Below are 19,215 nucleotides of genomic sequence, written 5' to 3'. Positions count from 1 at the left end.
CTTTTGCTTTGATCTTTTTTGCTCAGTTACCTAATTTCCCCATGTTGCCAAGCAGTAACATACAAGGTTGATTTATTGTCATTGTACAACAGGGTTGTGCAACAAAATGCAATTTGTAATCCCATTATACTACATGAGAAAAACACCAGTAAATTGGTACCAATAATGTTCTGGGCAGTTTTAATCACCTGCTGTAGAGCCCAACCCATGCCAGTTTTTAATGTTTGCAGCCAGGATGATCAGTCACTATTGCCATTTATGAGGCCAAATATACAAATGAACTTAAGGAACAGTTTATCTTGTTATTCCTATAAAATGTGTTGTATATGTATATGTTAATTGTGTTCAATTAACAAAGCTATTTTCTAATATTTTTCCCTGTTGTTTTTCTCTCACCATAGGAATCTTCATACTCATTTGCACTGAAATGCCTTATCAGCCTTTCCACTGTTATATTGCTTGGTCTTATAATAATGTACCATGCCCGGGAAATCCAGGTGAGTTTAACACATAAAAAATTATGTTATTTTATACATTATACCAGCAGCTTTGGGTAACAGTGTTGTGAGATATAATAAAGATAATGATAATGGGGGGGCTTTATCATTTGCTATTAAAAATTAATTTATGCTTACAATAATATACACATTCATGATATACATGTATTATATTATAACTTATGGTACAAACAAGAGGAATGTACATAAATGCATTTATTTGATTGAGCGTAATGACACAGTGTAGTTTGTTTGCCAATTATAAAGCTATAACACTGTTAATACATAGCACCTGTTTTTTTAAAATTAAACGTAAACCTGATTATCATTAGGTTGTATTGAACAATAAATATAATCCAAAACCACAATGCAATGAATCTGTAGACCAAACTTCTGATTGTAGCCTTTTTATTGCATCTTGGTTAATGTTATTTTTGCTGTTGTTCTGTTTGATGAAGCTGCATCAGACTTATCACATTTGAATGAAATTAAATATTTTAATCTTTGTTGCCACTTTGTTATGACAACAGCATTACACTAAATGCAAAATGTCTCCTTCATTTATACAAATTTAATCTAAATGAGCATGACTTCTTCAAATCTTGACTAGAATTTCAAATAAAATGTGTGGGTTTGATTCAATGTGGTTGTAATGATTAACACTTTGAAGGTGTGGGGAGTTGAATAGGGGGAAAATTGAGGAAAATGCTGAAAAAGCTCAAATCTAAAACACCAAACTAAAGAAAGTGAAGAAAATGTTAAACAAGTCCTTGGTGCATGTCTGTTTCTCTGCAGCTGTTTATGGTCGACAATGGTGCAGACGATTGGAGGATAGCCATGACGTATGAGCGGATCTTCTTCATCGTGCTGGAGCTGCTGGTTTGTGCCATCCATCCCATCCCGGGCCAGTACGTCTTCACCTGGACGGCGCGGCTGGCCTTTACCTACACGCCGTCGGTGGCCGATGCTGACGTGGACATCATCCTCTCCATCCCCATGTTCCTGAGACTCTACCTGATAGGCAGGGTCATGTTACTCCACAGCAAGCTGTTCACGGACGCTTCGTCTCGCAGCATCGGCGCGCTCAACAAGATCAACTTCAACACACGCTTTGTCATGAAGACCCTCATGACCATCTGCCCAGGAACTGTTCTGCTGGTGTTCAGTATATCCTCCTGGATCATTGCTGCATGGACTGTGCGCGTCTGTGAGAGGTAAACACAGGGTTGTGAATAATGGATGTTGCTGGGGACGGATTGAAAACAAAATGGCTGATGCACATTCTGGTGGATTACTAGACACCTTTTCTTCCTTCTGTCCCTCGTTACCTTGTTTTCAGTTACGCAACTGTATTGGTCCAAAGAGTTGAGATGGAATCAGGATAGGTTACATATAAAAACTGTACATGTGTACAGGAAGCCATGCACTGTGCTGCTACGTACTTAAAAACACCCCGCCACACGTTCATTAGCTTAGTGTTCGCTCCACGACGCCCCACTCCTTGTTTTTATTGCTATTTTAGATGGCTTGTCCATAATTCATGAGTCTAATTGTTTGTTTGCTGAATGGTTTGTTTTGGTAATGCAGAGCAGCCCCCAGGATCCCCTAACCCGTTTTCTCCCCAAAACTGCGCGTCGGGCTTCGTCTCAAGGGGGCAGCAATGATTCTCACTGAAAATGAAAGAGGCAGGGAGGATTGAAAAGCTTCTTTTTTTTTTTTTTTTTCTCGTTTGCATTTGCATAGGGAAATGAGACGTTAATGCCAGCTTTGATGTTTCAAAGTCATTTGTGCGTAGTTGGAGTGGAAGGGGGACTTGAGTAGGATGGGTGGAGAGTGGAAGATCTGTAGCAGCAGTTCTTGTCAGACCCAATATGAAGCTGTCGATGTGCTGCAGTGTAAAAGTCAAGCATCAGCTCTAGCGGAGGCTTTCAGCCAGGCCCTGACTACAGATGCTCCGTGTCCTCCTGCAGCTCACCTCACCTGCTTTTACCAAGAACCTCCCCTCCCCTCCCTTACTCTACCTCTCTTCTTAACTACCCCCCAACCCTGTGTTAACACCTGTCACTAACCCCCTCCCCCTCGCACGCCCCTCTCGGCCCCTCAGCTGTTGGTTGGTGGGTTTAAACCTCTTAACCAGTGGTGAAAAGAGCAGCTGACCTTTGACACCAGCTCCTCTGGAACACAGGGAGGTGTAACTGGCGTCACCTCAGCTTAATGTTGGATCATGTTCATAACAACACACGGTCCAGTTTGTATACTATTAGTGTTGTCCTCTTACAGTCAACCTCAGCAGGTTACTATAAATTATATTTTGGGAATTCCAGGGCTTCTGCCTTCTCTTTTTATTCACAGCCTAATAGTTCGACATTTTGGGGGAGACACCAATTGTTTTCGGCAAGAAAGCAAATAAGTGTATTTGCCAAAATGTTAAACTATTCCTTTAAATTCAATAATGACAGTCTGGCTAAACATTGAGATTATTGTTATTATCGGGTCTTTAGTATGTCATTATCAAAGACATATGTTCCATATGAATATTATACCAGAAAAAACTACGAGAACAGTTATCTGACACTTTCAATCTGAGGTCAATTTGGAAATCTGGATTTAAATTAATGGCTAGATGAGAAACACAAATACTCTGATGGAGTCTTGGTTTTCTCACACACACATGTTCTGTGACACACTTTCCATGAGCAGTGCATGACATTGGTCCTTTGGTTTCAGAATAACATGTGAGTTCAGATGGGTGGCTCTGTGTGTTACAACGGACGGGTGCAAGCATGCACATGTAGGTGTGTGTGAGTGCATGTGTGTGTGTTTGTATAATGTTTTGTTGTACTTTCTATTTCCCCACTATGCTGCTCCATAGGGATACCATGTGAGTCCTCGTTCTTTAGCCGTGGAAAAAAACAACAACAACTTCTCATTTTGCACCGAGCTGGCGCCACTGCTGCCCTGATTGGGGTTGGAGGGTGGGGTGGTCGTGGGGAGAAAGGGTCAGCTCCTCTAAAACAATTAACCGATGATCCTTTCCGAACTCAGTATGGCGAAGGAGGATTAGGCAGGCCCTCTAGTTGGCATGAGAGTGGCACCATCCTTCTGCTAAGAAAAACAGGCTTTTAGTGGCTCTAGGAGCACAGCAGAGAAAAATGGTGTGAGCAGCACTTTGAAGCAAGCGTCTCTTTGCTAACTATCGTGTGTTAGGCCGGTAGGGGCTGGAGGAGGAGGAGGAGGAGGAGGAGGAGGAGGAGGAGGAGGAGGAGGAGGAGGAGGAAATTTGTGCTAAAATGGAGCAGCTCCTTCAAGTCACCTTCATGAATCTGCCAGAGGGCAATTTGTCTCTTCTCATTTTTTTTCTCTCCCTGTCCTTATGCAATTGTTATAGATCCATATTGGACAAAAAGTCTTTTTAGCAGCGACTCCAAAGATTTGTCGAGGAGCAAAAGCCTTTCTGTTCTTTGTGTTCACATATTACCATCCCATTATGTGTCTCCCTTCACAAACTTAATTGAACAGTGTTGTAATGGTTTTGCACAGACTCGTGTTGCTTCTGCCCCAAAGATTTTTTTGTTCTAGGGGTGAAGACAGTTTGTCTCCTGTAGCCAAAAGAAGGTCTGATTATGCAAGTAGAGGACAAATGTCAAGTCATTTTGAGTACTAGGTAATGTAATTTTGTTCTGGGGTGTGTCTTACTATCTAGCACAGAATCCATCTGATCGCCAATTATATATGAGTAATGTTACGTAGCTCAAAGTTAGGCAGGTAAATGAGGGCATTGTTTAACAGTTTCTTAAATGTAGTCACTCTGGAAGGAGGAGTATGATCTGTACTGAATGCAGTGTCTCCAGTTTTTGTTTACAACCATGAACCGAGTGTCCTCATCCCCCTTTGTCCCCTCCTCTGGTAAACATGGAAACAGTATGCACGTTTTCATGTTTACTTATCAATCCCATCATTCCGGGTAACAAAATAAGTGGAAAAAAAGAGGCGCTTGTTTCCCAAAGTGCTGTGTGCGACTTTTGTATCACACGCCGCTAATCTGTCACATTGACCGCGCTCCTGAGCCAATCAAAGGGCACTACGGTGTGGGATTGGACGAGCACGGTGTCTACCTGGAAAATGCCTAGATGGGGTGAATGAAAGACACACAACCAGGGGAGGCAGAGAGGGGTGGAGTTGGGAGAGATGCTAATGTTACAGTAGATGGATTTAATGCTGGTCACTGGACCGCTTCCTGTTCTTTCTTGATACAGCCCATCTTCAGAGCTAACCTACCTCAACTAAGCTCCTTAACTAAGCTCTTTTCGGCTTCTCCCTCAGAACCATGAGGCTCCCCCCCCTCTCTCTCTCTTACTCCTGACTGATCCTCTGCAGATCTCCTACTGCACCCATCTAACGTGGCATGCTTTGCAGTTTATCCTCATCTCTCCCCACTACTGATTCCTCGTCCCTTTGCCTTCCCCTTATCCATAACAAGCAGGCCTAATCCGGCCAGAACTCAGTTACACTCCCATGCATGCCTTGCCTGCCTCCCTGGTCCTTCGATCCTTTTTTTTCCTCGTTAACTGTTATCTAATTATTTTCCGCTCCTGTTCTAACTCTGTTATCTGAAACAAAACGCTCTATTTCGAGGCGATGTGAGACTGCTGTTTCTCACCTCGCTTTCTCGGGTGAGGACCTGTAGGCAAGCTCTCAGGAAGTTTAGCTGACTTTCCCTCAGAGCGCAGCACTGGATTATCAGGCTTGAGTTACCAGTCAGCTACACCTACACCAAGGTCTGACATCCAGATTGTGTCATTGCTTAGATACAGACAGCCGCAGCCAAGAACAGACCGTCCGAGTGCCTAACCAGAGAAACACACACCGATGCTACTCTAACTTTCTCACACCAACAACAGGTTCACATGAAATATTCAGCAAGATTGCAACTTTACAGTTTCCAGGTTACGAGTGCAACAATGCTATTTCTATTAGTTTTTGATTAGATTCAAATTCAGAATACCACAAAGTGGGTGGCAACAAAAATACCTCCTTATTTTTCTTGGCTAAACGGATGATGACAACTTTGAAATGTATGCAATATTTCAAAGTATTTCTGTCCACAATGATGGCAAAGAGCTGGCAGACATTGAAGAACAAGCTGAGACTGTATACAGTTTGCTGTGCATTTCCAATCTACAGTAAGCGGCTAAAACACCTTTGCCTCAATCTGAATCATTCACAAGATTATCCTAAACACGAACATCCCTTCCACAACGTCGCATGAGTTTTATGCAAATTGCTGCAACCTCAAGGACAGGTGGATTCTCTATGGTTTGATGACTTGATCTGATAATTTGCTTTAAAACTATGCACGCTCTGAAGGCATAGTATTGATTGCAGCCTATGGCAAAGTCATATACATATCCAGCAAAGCATGTTTGCGTAACAGAGAATGTGGAAGTTATAATCACCAGAGATACGATCCGCGCTGAAGATAAAAGCAGCGCTGTTCCTTGTTCAGAGACAGGTGGTAGTAGCTTAAAGTGGAAGGTTCCTTAAGATTGTTATTATTTACACTGTTAGACTGCCATACTAGTGTTTTTGCTCACTTGTGAGTACTGCATCCCATCAACCTTGTGACAAGGACCTCAACTAAAATATATTATCTGTTAATATTAGAGCTACAATTAAGCTTTAATAAGGGATGTAAGAAAAAAAGTGTAGTAAACTTAAAAAAACCTGATCTTTTTCAAATAAATTATTCCATTCTTCTGTTTCAGGCAATGGTAGTCAAAGTTTAAACAATTTAGATAGATTGAAACGAGGGAACCTGTATGTAGTAGGACTTATCTTGGACCTAGCACTTAACAATCAGTGTTTAACAGTTAATATAGAATCAGAGCTGACTTAATCTGTTCATCATACTTTTGTCAGTCTTAGAATGAGTTTCTGTTAAGGGTTCCCATCTGTCTCACAGCAACAGACAAAGGAAATGAAATCACTACTGAAAATGAATGACTGACTGAAGGCTAATAAACCATAAAAACTTTTTTGGCAGGCATTATATTGGGCACCTAAATAGGATAGGACGATCCAATGCCCATGTCGCTTGCAGCAACAAATGTGGGCAGAGTTTCTGTAAACCGTCATTCATTTTGTGGGTTTCAATGAGTGAGCACTTTCTTAAAGCGGAAGTTGGTGTTCTGGGGAGAAGGAACAGCAGATTAGGTATTTAGTTGAGTCCTGAGAGCATTGGGAAGATGGGGAACATGAGCGTAAATAGGTGTATTTAGTTTGCAGTGGAGGAGTGGTGGTGGTGTTTTAAAGCTTGTTGTGTCCCCCTGAAGGTTGGATACCCAGAGTTAGTAAAATACCTTTTTTTAAAGGTTTTTAAAGGAGACTGGTGTGACCTTGTTAACAGGGACTCACTATTGAGGTTTTTTTTATGCAGGCATCTCCTGCCTATTTCAATGAAACATCTGTAATAGGACGTACACTATCTGACAACCCACAGAGACATTATAACCCTCCAGCACTGAAACATTAAGATTAGGGGTTCGTGAACGGAGCCTCCTGTCCGGTGGCATTGTAGATTAAGAAGGACAGAAAATACTTAGTTCATAGTTCTCAGCTGAGATATAAAAGTTTGTAAAGGTAGGGCTACTAGACAGTTTCAAGCACTTACGTTAGATTACGTCTTTTACTTCATTGTTTGTAATAGTTTGACTTACAGGAAATCTCATTATTAATTTCAGTGTAGTGGACTCTTTTTAAGTTTTCATCCAGCATCTTTAAAATGGATGAGAATCACAAACACACCCACTTGATTATTTCTGGCAAAGGAGGCCTGGAGGCTGCAAAATCTGCAAGTCAGCTAATGCAAGCAGGTCTTTACTTTTGGATTCACAGCTTAGTTGCTTGGCAGCAATACATAATTTATAATTATTAAAGTGCAATCATATTGGTGCAACAAAATCATTTCATTCCTCGCAACAAATATAATGCACTGAGGCTCATTAAGTCGCCCTGAATCAAGAGGTTGGTTTCTGAAACACAGCAAGTCTCTCTCTTGGTTTATATTTTTTGTTATTTGGCTGAAGTACAATTACAACACACCTTGTGAGACCGCCACTCCTCCATGTTGCATTATCAGACGAGGGGTCATGATGACATTGAGCCCCTCGACTGGTCAAGTGTGTGTAAAAATTCCCTGACCAAAGATAAAATCGGGCACAAAGCCAGCAGAAAAAGATGGCTGCAGATACTACGTTCGCTCCTCTGCATATATGTTTCAAATGAAGTGAAAGGGAAAAGTATAACTTAAAGTATAGTTCAATAAAACCCTTCCTTAGAGTGTAGTGGAGCTTTTTCAGTGTCAACACATTACAGGGAACCACAGAACGAGGACAGATGTGTGTGAACGTAGGGTGATTCAAGGGAAATACACTTTTTTTCCCGAGCTGGCATCAGTGTTGTGTTACATTCCAAACATGGTCCTATATCCTTATACTTACAAATTGTAAAAGGACAAATAGACATAAGTCATGCTTGCAGCTCTGTGAGGCTGTTCTCTGGCACAGTTGTTCATTTTTGCTAAATGCTAAAGTAACCATGCTAACATGTTCACAGTGACAATGTTAACATGCTGATGTTAAGCAGGTAAAGTGTTAATCACGTTCATCTTAGTTTAGCGCTCTAGCATGCGTTAGCTCAACTTTCCCGTATTGGACAGATTCTTTTTTTTTTTTTTTTTACTTTACATACATATATCACGCACATATCATAAAATTCTTACAGTCCACTTGGAGTGTGTGACTGCCGCTTGCTTTGCTTTGCTTATTGGCTGCGCTGTGAAAACACCATTTTTTAATTAGGTCATCATCACTTTGAGTTTAATCTGCTCATGTTTACTGCAACTAACACAGTCCCCGAAGAGCATCCCAACTTATTTGTCCCCAAGTAATCTCAGCCAGCGCTCAAATGCATTTATATCAACATGACTTGCACTCATTGAAAAATTGTTTTAATTTGTTTTTGTTGATATGAAACCAAAATGTAGGAAAGAGAGGGGAAGTGCTGTTATTGTACGCAGTCGAAAGCGCCAGAATTTTAGCTTTTGAATGTGGAGGAAGTCATTTGCTTTGCTGTGGCAGCTGACCGGCTTAGGAAATTAGAAACAGAGGTGAGGTTGTGATTCTTGTAAAGGAAGTTTGAAACATAGATGTAGAATTAGGTTTTGCATGTATTAGTTGATTTTAAAAGTATCTTTCCGCCCAACAAAGATGTATTTTAAGGACACAAAACACATGAGTGTAAAACCTCAAACAGCTCTATTCTGCTGTTTTTTGTATTCAAGAAGTGTGTCTTGGTGGTTTCACTGATGTATGTGAGGTGATTCACTCCAAAACAAGATAATGATAACCCTTTAAGAGTGATGCCTAAACCTTTAAGATAAATGCTGATAATAATGTAACACTTTTCAATGAAAAGCATTGAGATTGAAGCTAGTTATGTTGCATTTATACTAACTTTTTAAGCGTGGCTTGTAAAAACTTTCCTTTTGTAAAATAACAAAATATTATATATTGTAGTGTTTTTTAGTCACATTCAGTCAACATTTAAAATATTTGTGTGTGTGTGTGTGTGTGTGTGTTTGTGTGTGTGTGTGTGTGTGTGTGTGTGTGTGTGTGTGTGTGTGTGTGTGTGTGTGTGTGTGTGTGTGTGTGTGTGTTTGCAGAGGTAAGTGTGGCTCTTTCACATTTGACCCATCAGCTCTGTTTTTGTTTCGTGAACTCTGGCTGAGGTGTTTCCTCAGGAATCGTCTTATGTATCATGATCTCAGCTACGAAGGAAAGTTAAGATATTGAATGAGTGGGAATCATTTATTAGTCCACATAAACGGATAACATCACAGTGTTGACCAGACCAGTTGATACATTGGTGATAATTTGAAGAGATGGACGGTGAAGGTTGTTGTCACCTGTTCTTATTGTTGACTTGTTTGGTTGCAGATGGAGCCATAGAGATTATTTGTCGTATGTTGTGTGAATCGTGCTGTACTCCCTCCTCTAACTCACCAAAGATGCAAAGTTTTTAGAGCTCATTTGGATTTACAGAATTATTGTATATACAATAGAGAAGTGGATAAAAACATCATCCCTGAAATCTTTGAGTAATTGATTTCAGGAAAATGCTTTTGCTGCAGAGTGTCTGTCAGGGAGAATTTAACAGCGGGGGATAAACCTCTTGTCCTGGAATAGGTTGAAAGTGGTGCCAGCTCTTCTCCATGCTATTCCAAAACTTGACACAGTATATTGAGAGCCCTAAAAATGCTATCGATTAGCTCCCCATTCCGCCTCTGTCTCTATTCCCGTATTGCTGTTTCTGCTCTTTTTATTATTGAAATATGTGTGTTGAAAATATATTCCCACCATTAGAAAAACAGATAATAAAACAGAAAGCATTTTATGAAAAATGTTTTATTGCAACAAAAAAAAAAAGATGCCTTCTGCATTTTTGTCAAAGCATATCTATGGGGGTCTATTTAAACAGCAGGTCGCTGTTATAATACATTGTTCACTTTGCTAAAAGGTGCAACACACTTCTGCCTGCCTTAAAGACATGACTCATTCTCTGCTCACCTTGATGACAAGATGAATCAAATTAACATACTAGTCACTTGTAATTACAATATTTTGCCAGCTGATCAAGTTTAGCCCCCTGGCAACTATCAAAGGGCAGCTGGTGAAGTGTTGGGATGCAGGTAAAAGAGACAGGGGTGTCAAATTCAATGAGCTTCTTCCTTTGTTACCGTCCAATCCTACCCCACTGTTTACAAATGAAAGCCTGTCCACGAAGACGTACAGTCCTCTTTCACCTGGTGATACTGCAGTATTTTCCAGAGGTGGTTTCATCTCTAAATGAATCTCAGGTTTCCCATTGCTCCCCTGCTCTCAATATACTGGTTTTGAAGCATGCAGGATGCAGACAGCTTTTTTTTATTCCTGCATGGTATTGCACAGACTGCTTTTCTGCATGTCATCTAAGAAGCTTGAAACCCACAGGCCGCACACTTTTTTGTCATTCTGAGGGAACAAAAAAAGGTTCTCCTAGGTACTTTGACCCCTGACTTTGAGCATGAATAGACATTTGTGAGAGGGGGAGTATTAAGAACTTGCGGAGGGCATGATTAGTTAATTTATGATATTTGATGACAATGAACTGTCTTGGAGGAGAGGAGGAACAGGCATTTTGCCTTCGCTTGGAAAGGAAAACTTAAGAAAATCTGTAGTTGTGCATTAATTAAAGGTGATTGTTCCAGCCATTTTGAGTCCACATGCTGGGTCACCGCTGGATAGTTTAAAGTCTTTCATGATTGGCCCAGTCAGAGAAAAGAAAGAAAAGAAAAGCCTTAACAAAATCCCAAGAAATAATGTTGTCTTGTCAGAAGGGAGATGTTGTCTCAAAGTGTTTAATGAATATTTGATTTTAACTCCAAAATTAAATCTTATCTGATCTCCTCCTAGACAGCCCATTGGGAATAATTAAACAAGTTGAATGAGGGTGGGTGGATAAGGCAGATTTGCCTCTGTGATGGACTTTTGTCTTGCTGCAAAAGGTATGGGAATGTCATCATCAATCCAGCTTTGTACAGTGTGTGTGTTTTTATAGAAATATCTCTGCAGATGCACTGTGGGCCTTTGGAATGACAATTCAAGCATAGCTGTCAGCTATTTTCAGCAATGTTTGAAGTGATGATTTGCATTGCCAAACCTTTTTCTTGGGGCAGCGTAAACTCAATGGAGGAAGATTTGCAGCAAATAAGCCAATTGTTAGTTTGATTTAATGCAGCAGTATGTGCATTTTTGGTTGCTCGGACATTACATTTGTTGGGTGGTCATATTCAAATCAAGTCTGACCTGCGGTGCTCTTTATCCAGTCACTAACAGCGACACGGCCCCTCTTTTTGTCATTTGAAACATGTTGGCTAAAGTTGTCATTTCTATGCAAATGTACGACAAGAGTAAGTGATTTGGCCTCAGACTCATTCCTTTAATGCTCCTTCATATCATTCCTCACAGCAAATATTGACAGACACTGAACATAAAACACATGTTCAGTGGTGTTGCTGAAATCATTCAATCAATTTATTTTAAAAAATTTACACTATTTTGCTCTGTCCTGCCTACATTCCTACCCATTAAACATGTTTCTCCATTAAACTGTCTCAGGTAGAAATGACCCAAAGCTAAAGAAGAATAGAGCGTATAGTGTCTCTTATAAATCCATTAAACGTACCTTCATTTATCTTACTCAGAATGGACTCTGTGCCAAACTGGCTTTACAAAACAGGTGTAACACCTTGCACCATGATTTTTTTCCTCCTCCTCCTCGATCCTCACCACCTCCACTTCCTCCACCCACCACCGCTGTTCGGTTCACACAGCACCACTTCATTCTCTAGCATGCTCACATTCAAGAGACTGTGTGCGGTTTTACTCACTGTGTGTATCCCACTTCTGCTTCTCTTCATCACTTCAGGTATCACGACAAACAGGAAGTGACCAGTAACTTCCTGGGAGCCATGTGGCTCATCTCGATCACCTTCCTCTCCATTGGCTATGGGGACATGGTACCACACACGTACTGTGGGAAAGGCGTGTGTCTGCTTACAGGGATTATGGTGGGTTCCTCTGTTCTTAACTCAGATAAACACATAACACTCTCACAGGACAACTGGAACAGTTATAAAACTAAAGCTCAGCTCTCACTGCCAGCTTCATTCTGACCATGACTGAACCTACTGCAAAAAGAACCACAACTTGATATATAAAACTACTCGGGTAACTTTTATTGAGTTCATAAATATGTGAAGGTTTTAGTCATTTGTTATTGACAATTAAAATGTTTAATTGTCAACTTTATCGTCATTGAGAAAGGACATTTCATGACTTTGAGCTGCTATGTCTCGTTTCTTTACTGGTTCTTTTTTTTTTATCATTATTAATTTAGTGTCGTAGCATTTTGAAAGTTCACAAACAAAATCCTGCTGTGTTTGTATGACCATGTATCTGTGCCACAGGGAGCTGGTTGCACTGCACTGGTGGTTGCAGTAGTAGCCAGGAAGCTGGAGCTGACCAAGGCTGAGAAACATGTCCACAACTTCATGATGGACACACAACTCTGCAAACGAGTGAGTCACAGCATACCGATGTATTTAGTTAACTTTGTTTTTTACAGCAGGGGTTTGTAACCCTTTAAAACAAATTACTGACCTATCATAACAGGTTGCATATGGAAATGTGTGATTAAGTAAATCTATCTCAAACTAGCCGGATGTATTTTAAGACTGTTTAGGGACCCCAGTATGCAGACATGTTCAATGCATGCCGGTTCTCCATCGCCAAAATTTAGTCCAAGTTGGGAGCGTTATTCAGCCCCCTTCCCGTCAAAGCTGCATGGATTCAACAGGTCGTCTAGTTTCATATAATCTTCTCTCTAGCTTCACAACTGAGGCAGCTGCAGCCTTCGAAAGACAGAATGTTGGCCAGGATTGCCAGCAATAAGGGATAAGACAGAATAAAAAATATATTTCTGCTACATAATATTGTTAATTATCTTTCGACTTTTTGGATTTATCTTTAGATCCCTTTGGGATCTTGACCTCCAGTTTGAGAGCCACTGGTTTTCAGGGCGTCCTCATTATACTGCCTGTGCAAATGTCCAATGTCGATACAAATCTAATTAGGCCGGCATTTTTATAACTCATTACTCCATTGGTTTTATGTTGAATCTATGTTTGACCATCGCCTGACATTCTAGTATTTCATGGATTGTATTTTGTGGTAAACTTTGTCACTTTGGTAAGCTTGTTACTAAGACAAGGCCTTTAACTCTTGTATTAAAAAGTGCTGAGAGTGCACTGCAAGTTGAGCAATACAGAAAGCTGCAGCCTTATATCATTATATATATTGTTTTCCTCAACATAATTAAAAACATTTCCACCATAAATTAGTGCATAAAAATATTGTATGAAATGCATTATTTGTAGGTGGATGAACCCAAAACTTCCTTCTTAATAGACGTCCCTTCAATGTTGAAACGTAATGTATGCCCTCGAGCCTCTGTTGGACATTTGATCTAGCGCTGACACTGCCCTTTAAGAAGCTACGGTACATCTCATGTCTTTCTCAACCTCGCTTCACAGGTAAAGAACACAGCTGCCAATGTACTCAGGGAAACATGGCTCATCTACAAACACACTAAGTTGGTCAAGAAGATAGATCACGCCAAGGTGCGGAAACACCAGCGCAAGTTTCTCCAAGCCATTCACCAGTAAGTCCTGCACTGCTTCTGTTTCGTGTTATCTGATGTGTAATAAAATGTGTCGTTCACCACCAACCACCAAGGGGAATCAAACTATAGTATGTTATTTAGAAATATAGTATTTAAGATGTTCAATCCATGTGATTGTCTTTAATGTTATTTGTGGTACATGATATTTAAGACGTATAAACAATAGTTGCATTGCTAATAAACTGATGAAATGTAGACGTAGCTGAGAATATTTCTAGCGTTTGATACAATGTCCTCTTCAAGAGTACCATTTCCTATGATTGTTATGCTCACACACATGTTAACTCTCACACATGCACACATACACAAGCACACACGCTGAAATTTAGTGTAATGGTCCTCCCTATTCCCCTCCCCGTCTCCCTCTCCCTCCGACCCCCTTTACCCCGTGCTTACAGTGAGAAGTGTAATGGTTTCACTCGTTTCGTGAATGTCGTGGGGTTAAAACTCTGTACTGTGTTCTGTCTTTGTTTTGCTCTATCACTGCAGAGCTCAGAAGTAAGTTGAGTCTTCTATGTATCCTCCTCCTACTGTTTCCTCAACATCCTCCTCCTCTCTCCATGTCTGCGTTTGACATGCATGAAAAAAAAGCGTGTGTTACCAAAAAAAAAAGAAAATGCTGGATGCTGAATTGTTTTTAGTTTAGTTTTATTTACTTCAATGTTCCATTTACTTCCCTCTCCCTCCCATCTTCCCTTTTTGAATGGAATGAAACCAAAAAAAAAAATAAGCATCAACATTTTGCCACCGGTGTCACTAGTGGAAGGTTGTCTGGAGAGAACGTGTGAAAGAAAAAAGCGTCTTGCACAGAATGAGCTTGAAGCTTTGTTGGCCTGGTCAGCGGTTCATAATCATCTACGATGTACTGCATAATGTTGCCCATGATTAATATAGCTGCTCTGGAGGCTATATTAACCTGCATCAACAGAACTCATCCTACACTCCTGATGGTTTTGTGATTACATGAACACACACACACACACACACACACACACACACACACACACACACACACACACACACACACACACACACACACACACACACACACACTGTAATGTAATCTAATTCTAATGAGGTCTAAATGTTTGATGTTATAATATAGCAATTTGCTTTGTTTTATCCTCTCTTATTTGAGATCAGATGCCAAAGCTTGCACGTGACATTGATGACATAGCACAAAAAGACGAGACACAACATAGGTTGTGGTTTTGAGGAATAAATTGTACTCAAAATACGTTACACTAATAAGTAGTTTTAGCTTTTAGCCCCTATTCTTCGACAGCCATAAGGGATAACAAAGCCGAGCAAACAGACACATACGAGCTGAAGCGGCGTCCCACAGAGATAGAGCCGTAAGCGGGTGGCCTCACTCTGCTCTGATATACTGATTTGCACATGAATAAATGCCCTTGAATGTCATCCTGTCTCATAATTTGCCGAAGAGGGAAATTCTTCCTCTCACACATCCAAATGATGGCTGTGTGATGCCACCGCTAACAATGACAGATTATTTGCATCAGCGTTAACAGTTCGTACAAGGCCCCTAATGTATTTGATTAGAGATAAAGAGGCACAATGTTGAAGGCATCACAAAACATGTCCGATGTATCATTGCACAAGATATTTGAAATTTCTATGTTGCCGTATATTCAGCAGTGTCATTAGACAGTTTATTTCTGGCAAGCTTCATCTTTTATCTGTGGCATCCACAAACACACACACACACACACACACACACACACACACACACACACACACACACACACACACACACACACACACACACACACACACAAACACACTCAAAGACTCACGTTTCATTGTGCACAAGTCCCTCACAGTCACCGCACGCTTACTGAATGACCAGTGTGTATATATCAAGTCCTACCACTGAGCTGTGTGTAGCACTGACAAAGGGCATGTCATCTTTTTCCTTTTTTGATGTCTTACTTTTGGATGGAAAGAGATGGGAATGTTTTGATTTCAAACATACATTTTGGGATTTTCTTGTATGGAAGCATATTGCATTCTTGCTGGAAAAAAGCATCATGTTTTGTCATAGTAATAATACATTTTTGGATTATATTGAAAATATCTTTGCGTTATAACAAGATCATCTCCCATTATTCAGACTGCAGCAAAAAAATGCATTTTTTCAGGGAAAGAGTGCTGCTTAAAGCACCGCACTATTATGAGAAAAAGGATATTGAGATAAAAAAACAGATAAAACATGATAAACACTGTCTTTATTTTAGATTTTTTCAAAATGAGCGTAGTATGCTTCTGCAAATGTTGCATGTTTTGGTTGGCATTGCATTGACCAAGACCATGAATGCTGGTGTATATATACATATATATTTCTATATACTGTATATGTATACATAGAGATATGTAAAGTACATATATTTATGATGCATGCAGGCAGTCCTCTCTCTTATAAATGTCTTCAGTGAGAGAGCACGCCTGATTAAAAATGTGTTGTTCCTCCTCCTCCTCCTCTCTTCCCTATTGGCCTTCTCTATCCCTTCATCACCCCCAAACGACCTGTCTCTCTTTGCCCCACTCCTGCAAACTGCCCTCTATTCCCTTATTCCCTCTGCCACTCTTCTTCTCCTTTGTCCACCTCCTCCCTTCCCTCCTCTTCCTGCTCCCACCTCCCTGTGCCTCCCCCAGACTACGCAGTGTGAAGATGGAGCAGAGGAAACTCAATGATCAGGCCAACACCTTGGTGGACCTGGCGAAGGTAAGTCTTCCATCTGTTGTAACTTTAAAGTGGTAAGAATCAATATTTAAGTGATTACATGACTTCTTGTTTGTGAAAAAGGCTGTGATTAACCAACTGCCTAGCACCAAACGGCACACAATGTCTTACTATTCATTGTAGATCAACTGTATCATTTTTAGAGGCATTATGAGCTCTTAAATCACTGGAGACAACAATGGAAACCAGTAAGCCAGTAAACAGTATCTGGCTGTAAGAAGGTGAATGCAGTCGTGCCTCGGTAGCTTCTCTCCTGCTGTAAAGACGTGAGCTGACCCACCGGAGCAGAGCAGAGAGGGGGTTCAAAGGGAGGTGCATGACTGCAGCCTCATTTGATGTGGATGGCATTTGCACTCCAGTGTGTATTTAAAAAGGTTCTGAGGCCAACTCCTTTAATGTGTGTTTACTTGCCCTTACTCTGCTCGATGGTCAGATCCATCTGTGTACACCCTACAGTAGTTCAGCGGCTCAGTGTGTCATTGTTAAGCCCTATGGTGAAGTAACCCTTTGATTTCTGGCTTATACCTAAGACAAAAATCATTTGATTTCTGAGGTGTATTTGTGTCTGAAAAAGGCCTTAATATGAAATAGATTGTAAGATCTACTGGTGACATTAAATTGTATGTCATGTGGCATTAAATTTGTCATAAAAATAAAAGAAAGTAGAATGTAGATTTTATTATATATTGTCTAACGTTTTAAATTGCCCTATTGCATCCATTGTGGAACAATAAGTGCCTGGATTATAAAGAGGCTTTTCATTATATGAATGATTTGTGTAGGCATATACATAATGCATTGAAGACCTTCTCCGGCTATAAATGGATTGGAGAAGCTGGTTGTGAAACGGTGGGAAGATAAAAATCAATGCTGACTTGATGGAACTATACAGCTGCCTTTCACACTGCTTCCTGTCATTATGTCCTTCTCTTCAGACTGAGCAAGTTGGATTAAGACTGTAATTTATTACATGAAAGTTTTTTTTCTCTGGCAATGTATACATACTGCACCTCATAGAAATTTAATTTGTTGCATCTCTCCTTGTGGATGTTAAGTTGTGAAACAGATTTGTATCTTGTCTCTCACTCCTTTGTCTGGCCCTCCTCCTCTTCCTTCTTTGTCCTCCTCTTCTTGCTCTCCCCAAACACATTTACTTTTTCTCCTTCATTAGACCCAGAATGTGATGTATGACTTGGTGTCAGAGCTGCAGGAGCGCAGTGAGGAGCTGGACAAGCGCATCGGCACATTGGAGGACAAGCTGGACTCGGTGACGGGCAGCCTGCAGGCGCTGCCCTGCCTCATCTCCCAAGCCATAACCCAGCAGCAGCAGGACTTCCTGGACGGCTTTGTTCACCGCTTTCGACCCGCCTCTCTAGCCTCCGAGCGCTCTGAACGCTCTGAGCGATCCTGGACTTCCACCGCCCGTAGGCGGCGCTCTCCCTCCACAGCACCACACACCTCCTCTGATAGTGGATAACCTTGATTAACCCTCTGCAATCACCTTCCAGCTCCACTTTTCCCAAACCAACTCGTCACCCCATTCTGTCCCATCCAAAGCCGTCCCTGTGACCACTGGCGAGTCCATGTCTGGACTAATAATGATTCCATATCTTGACCCCGGATCTGATCCTTGCCCCTGGCCCCTTCCTCCCCACGCAACATCAAATCCAAAAACCAATTCCTCTGTGACTGAGCCTCTCAGCAAAGCACAGGACTGGATCAGAGCTACTCCAAAAGAACAAAGAAAAGCAAACAAAGACTTAAATCAAGAAAACACAAACGCATCCAAAAAAAAAGAAAAAGAGAAAAAAAATCAAAAATGACTGAAAAACCGAGATAAAGTAGAGATATGGTTTATGTTTTAGCCATTGTATGGCTGTTCAAGTTAGCTTTTTTGTAAAAGCCCTTGTATAGTAAAAAAATGACTGAGTTCAGGGTCGCTGGGGTGAGAGCTGGCTATCACACCGGAGAGTCCTTAACCACGAGGGGGGAAGTTGGTCTGTGGAGCCTCGGCTCACCTGCTGGTCCTCTGAGATCATGGAGGACATCCTTCCACCCATCCGTCTGTCTACCTGTTTGTCTGGTGAGGAGCGCGAGACAAACCATTGGATTTCCCTTCCAAAAGACTAGTGTCATGGATTCTTTCCCATAAGTTAGGGTGAAAGCTTTAGACGAGGCTTCGAAAGCTCTGACTTGAGGTCAGTGTTTGAAAAATGCACTTAAGGGGGAGGAGAAACTGTCACACAAAAGAAGAGCAAAGGGGATGCATACGGCATTACTACTGGGTAGGAAGAATTTACACAGTTGCCAACTTCAAGGTTTCAGCTTCCTTGTTCTTACCAAGGGAAAAAGAGAGGGACTATCTTTTTTAGTTACATATTGACATGTGATTTTTCAGTGCCTGAATGTATAAATAGTAGAGGGTTATTTAATTACTAATTTCAGAGCTTTTTTACGATGTTAACAGTCTGAATACAGCATTGCATTCCTTTTTCAGATACATTCCTCTCCAAAAATTTAAAGAAAATGTCTTAATGTAATGCATAACATTGCCTCCATTACACAGCATATCTAAATGTTTTTAAAATCTTTTATTTCTTCTATTTCTACTAA

The 19,215-nt window shown here is 40.8% G+C and overlaps 1 protein-coding gene across 1 annotated transcript in view; it reads left to right on the top strand.

Moving 5' to 3' along the window:
* kcnn1a (potassium intermediate/small conductance calcium-activated channel, subfamily N, member 1a) overlaps positions 1-18,079 on the top strand; it is a 41,972-nt gene extending 23,893 nt beyond the window's left edge. Inside the window, 8 exon segments of the mRNA XM_054596356.1 lie at positions 402-497; positions 1,293-1,711; positions 12,024-12,165; positions 12,565-12,675; positions 13,690-13,817; positions 14,328-14,336; positions 16,515-16,584; positions 17,774-18,079. Of these exon segments, the coding sequence (XP_054452331.1) occupies positions 402-497; positions 1,293-1,711; positions 12,024-12,165; positions 12,565-12,675; positions 13,690-13,817; positions 14,328-14,336; positions 16,515-16,584; positions 17,774-18,079 (1,281 nt within the window).
* Positions 18,080-19,215: the final 1,136 nt, after the last annotated feature.

The sequence above is a fragment of the Anoplopoma fimbria genome, chromosome 3, assembly GCF_027596085.1.
Source record: "Anoplopoma fimbria isolate UVic2021 breed Golden Eagle Sablefish chromosome 3, Afim_UVic_2022, whole genome shotgun sequence".
NCBI lineage: Eukaryota > Metazoa > Chordata > Actinopteri > Perciformes > Anoplopomatidae > Anoplopoma > Anoplopoma fimbria.
The sequence above is the reverse complement of the archived record's forward strand: the minus strand, read 5'-3'. Positions and strand labels throughout refer to the sequence as shown.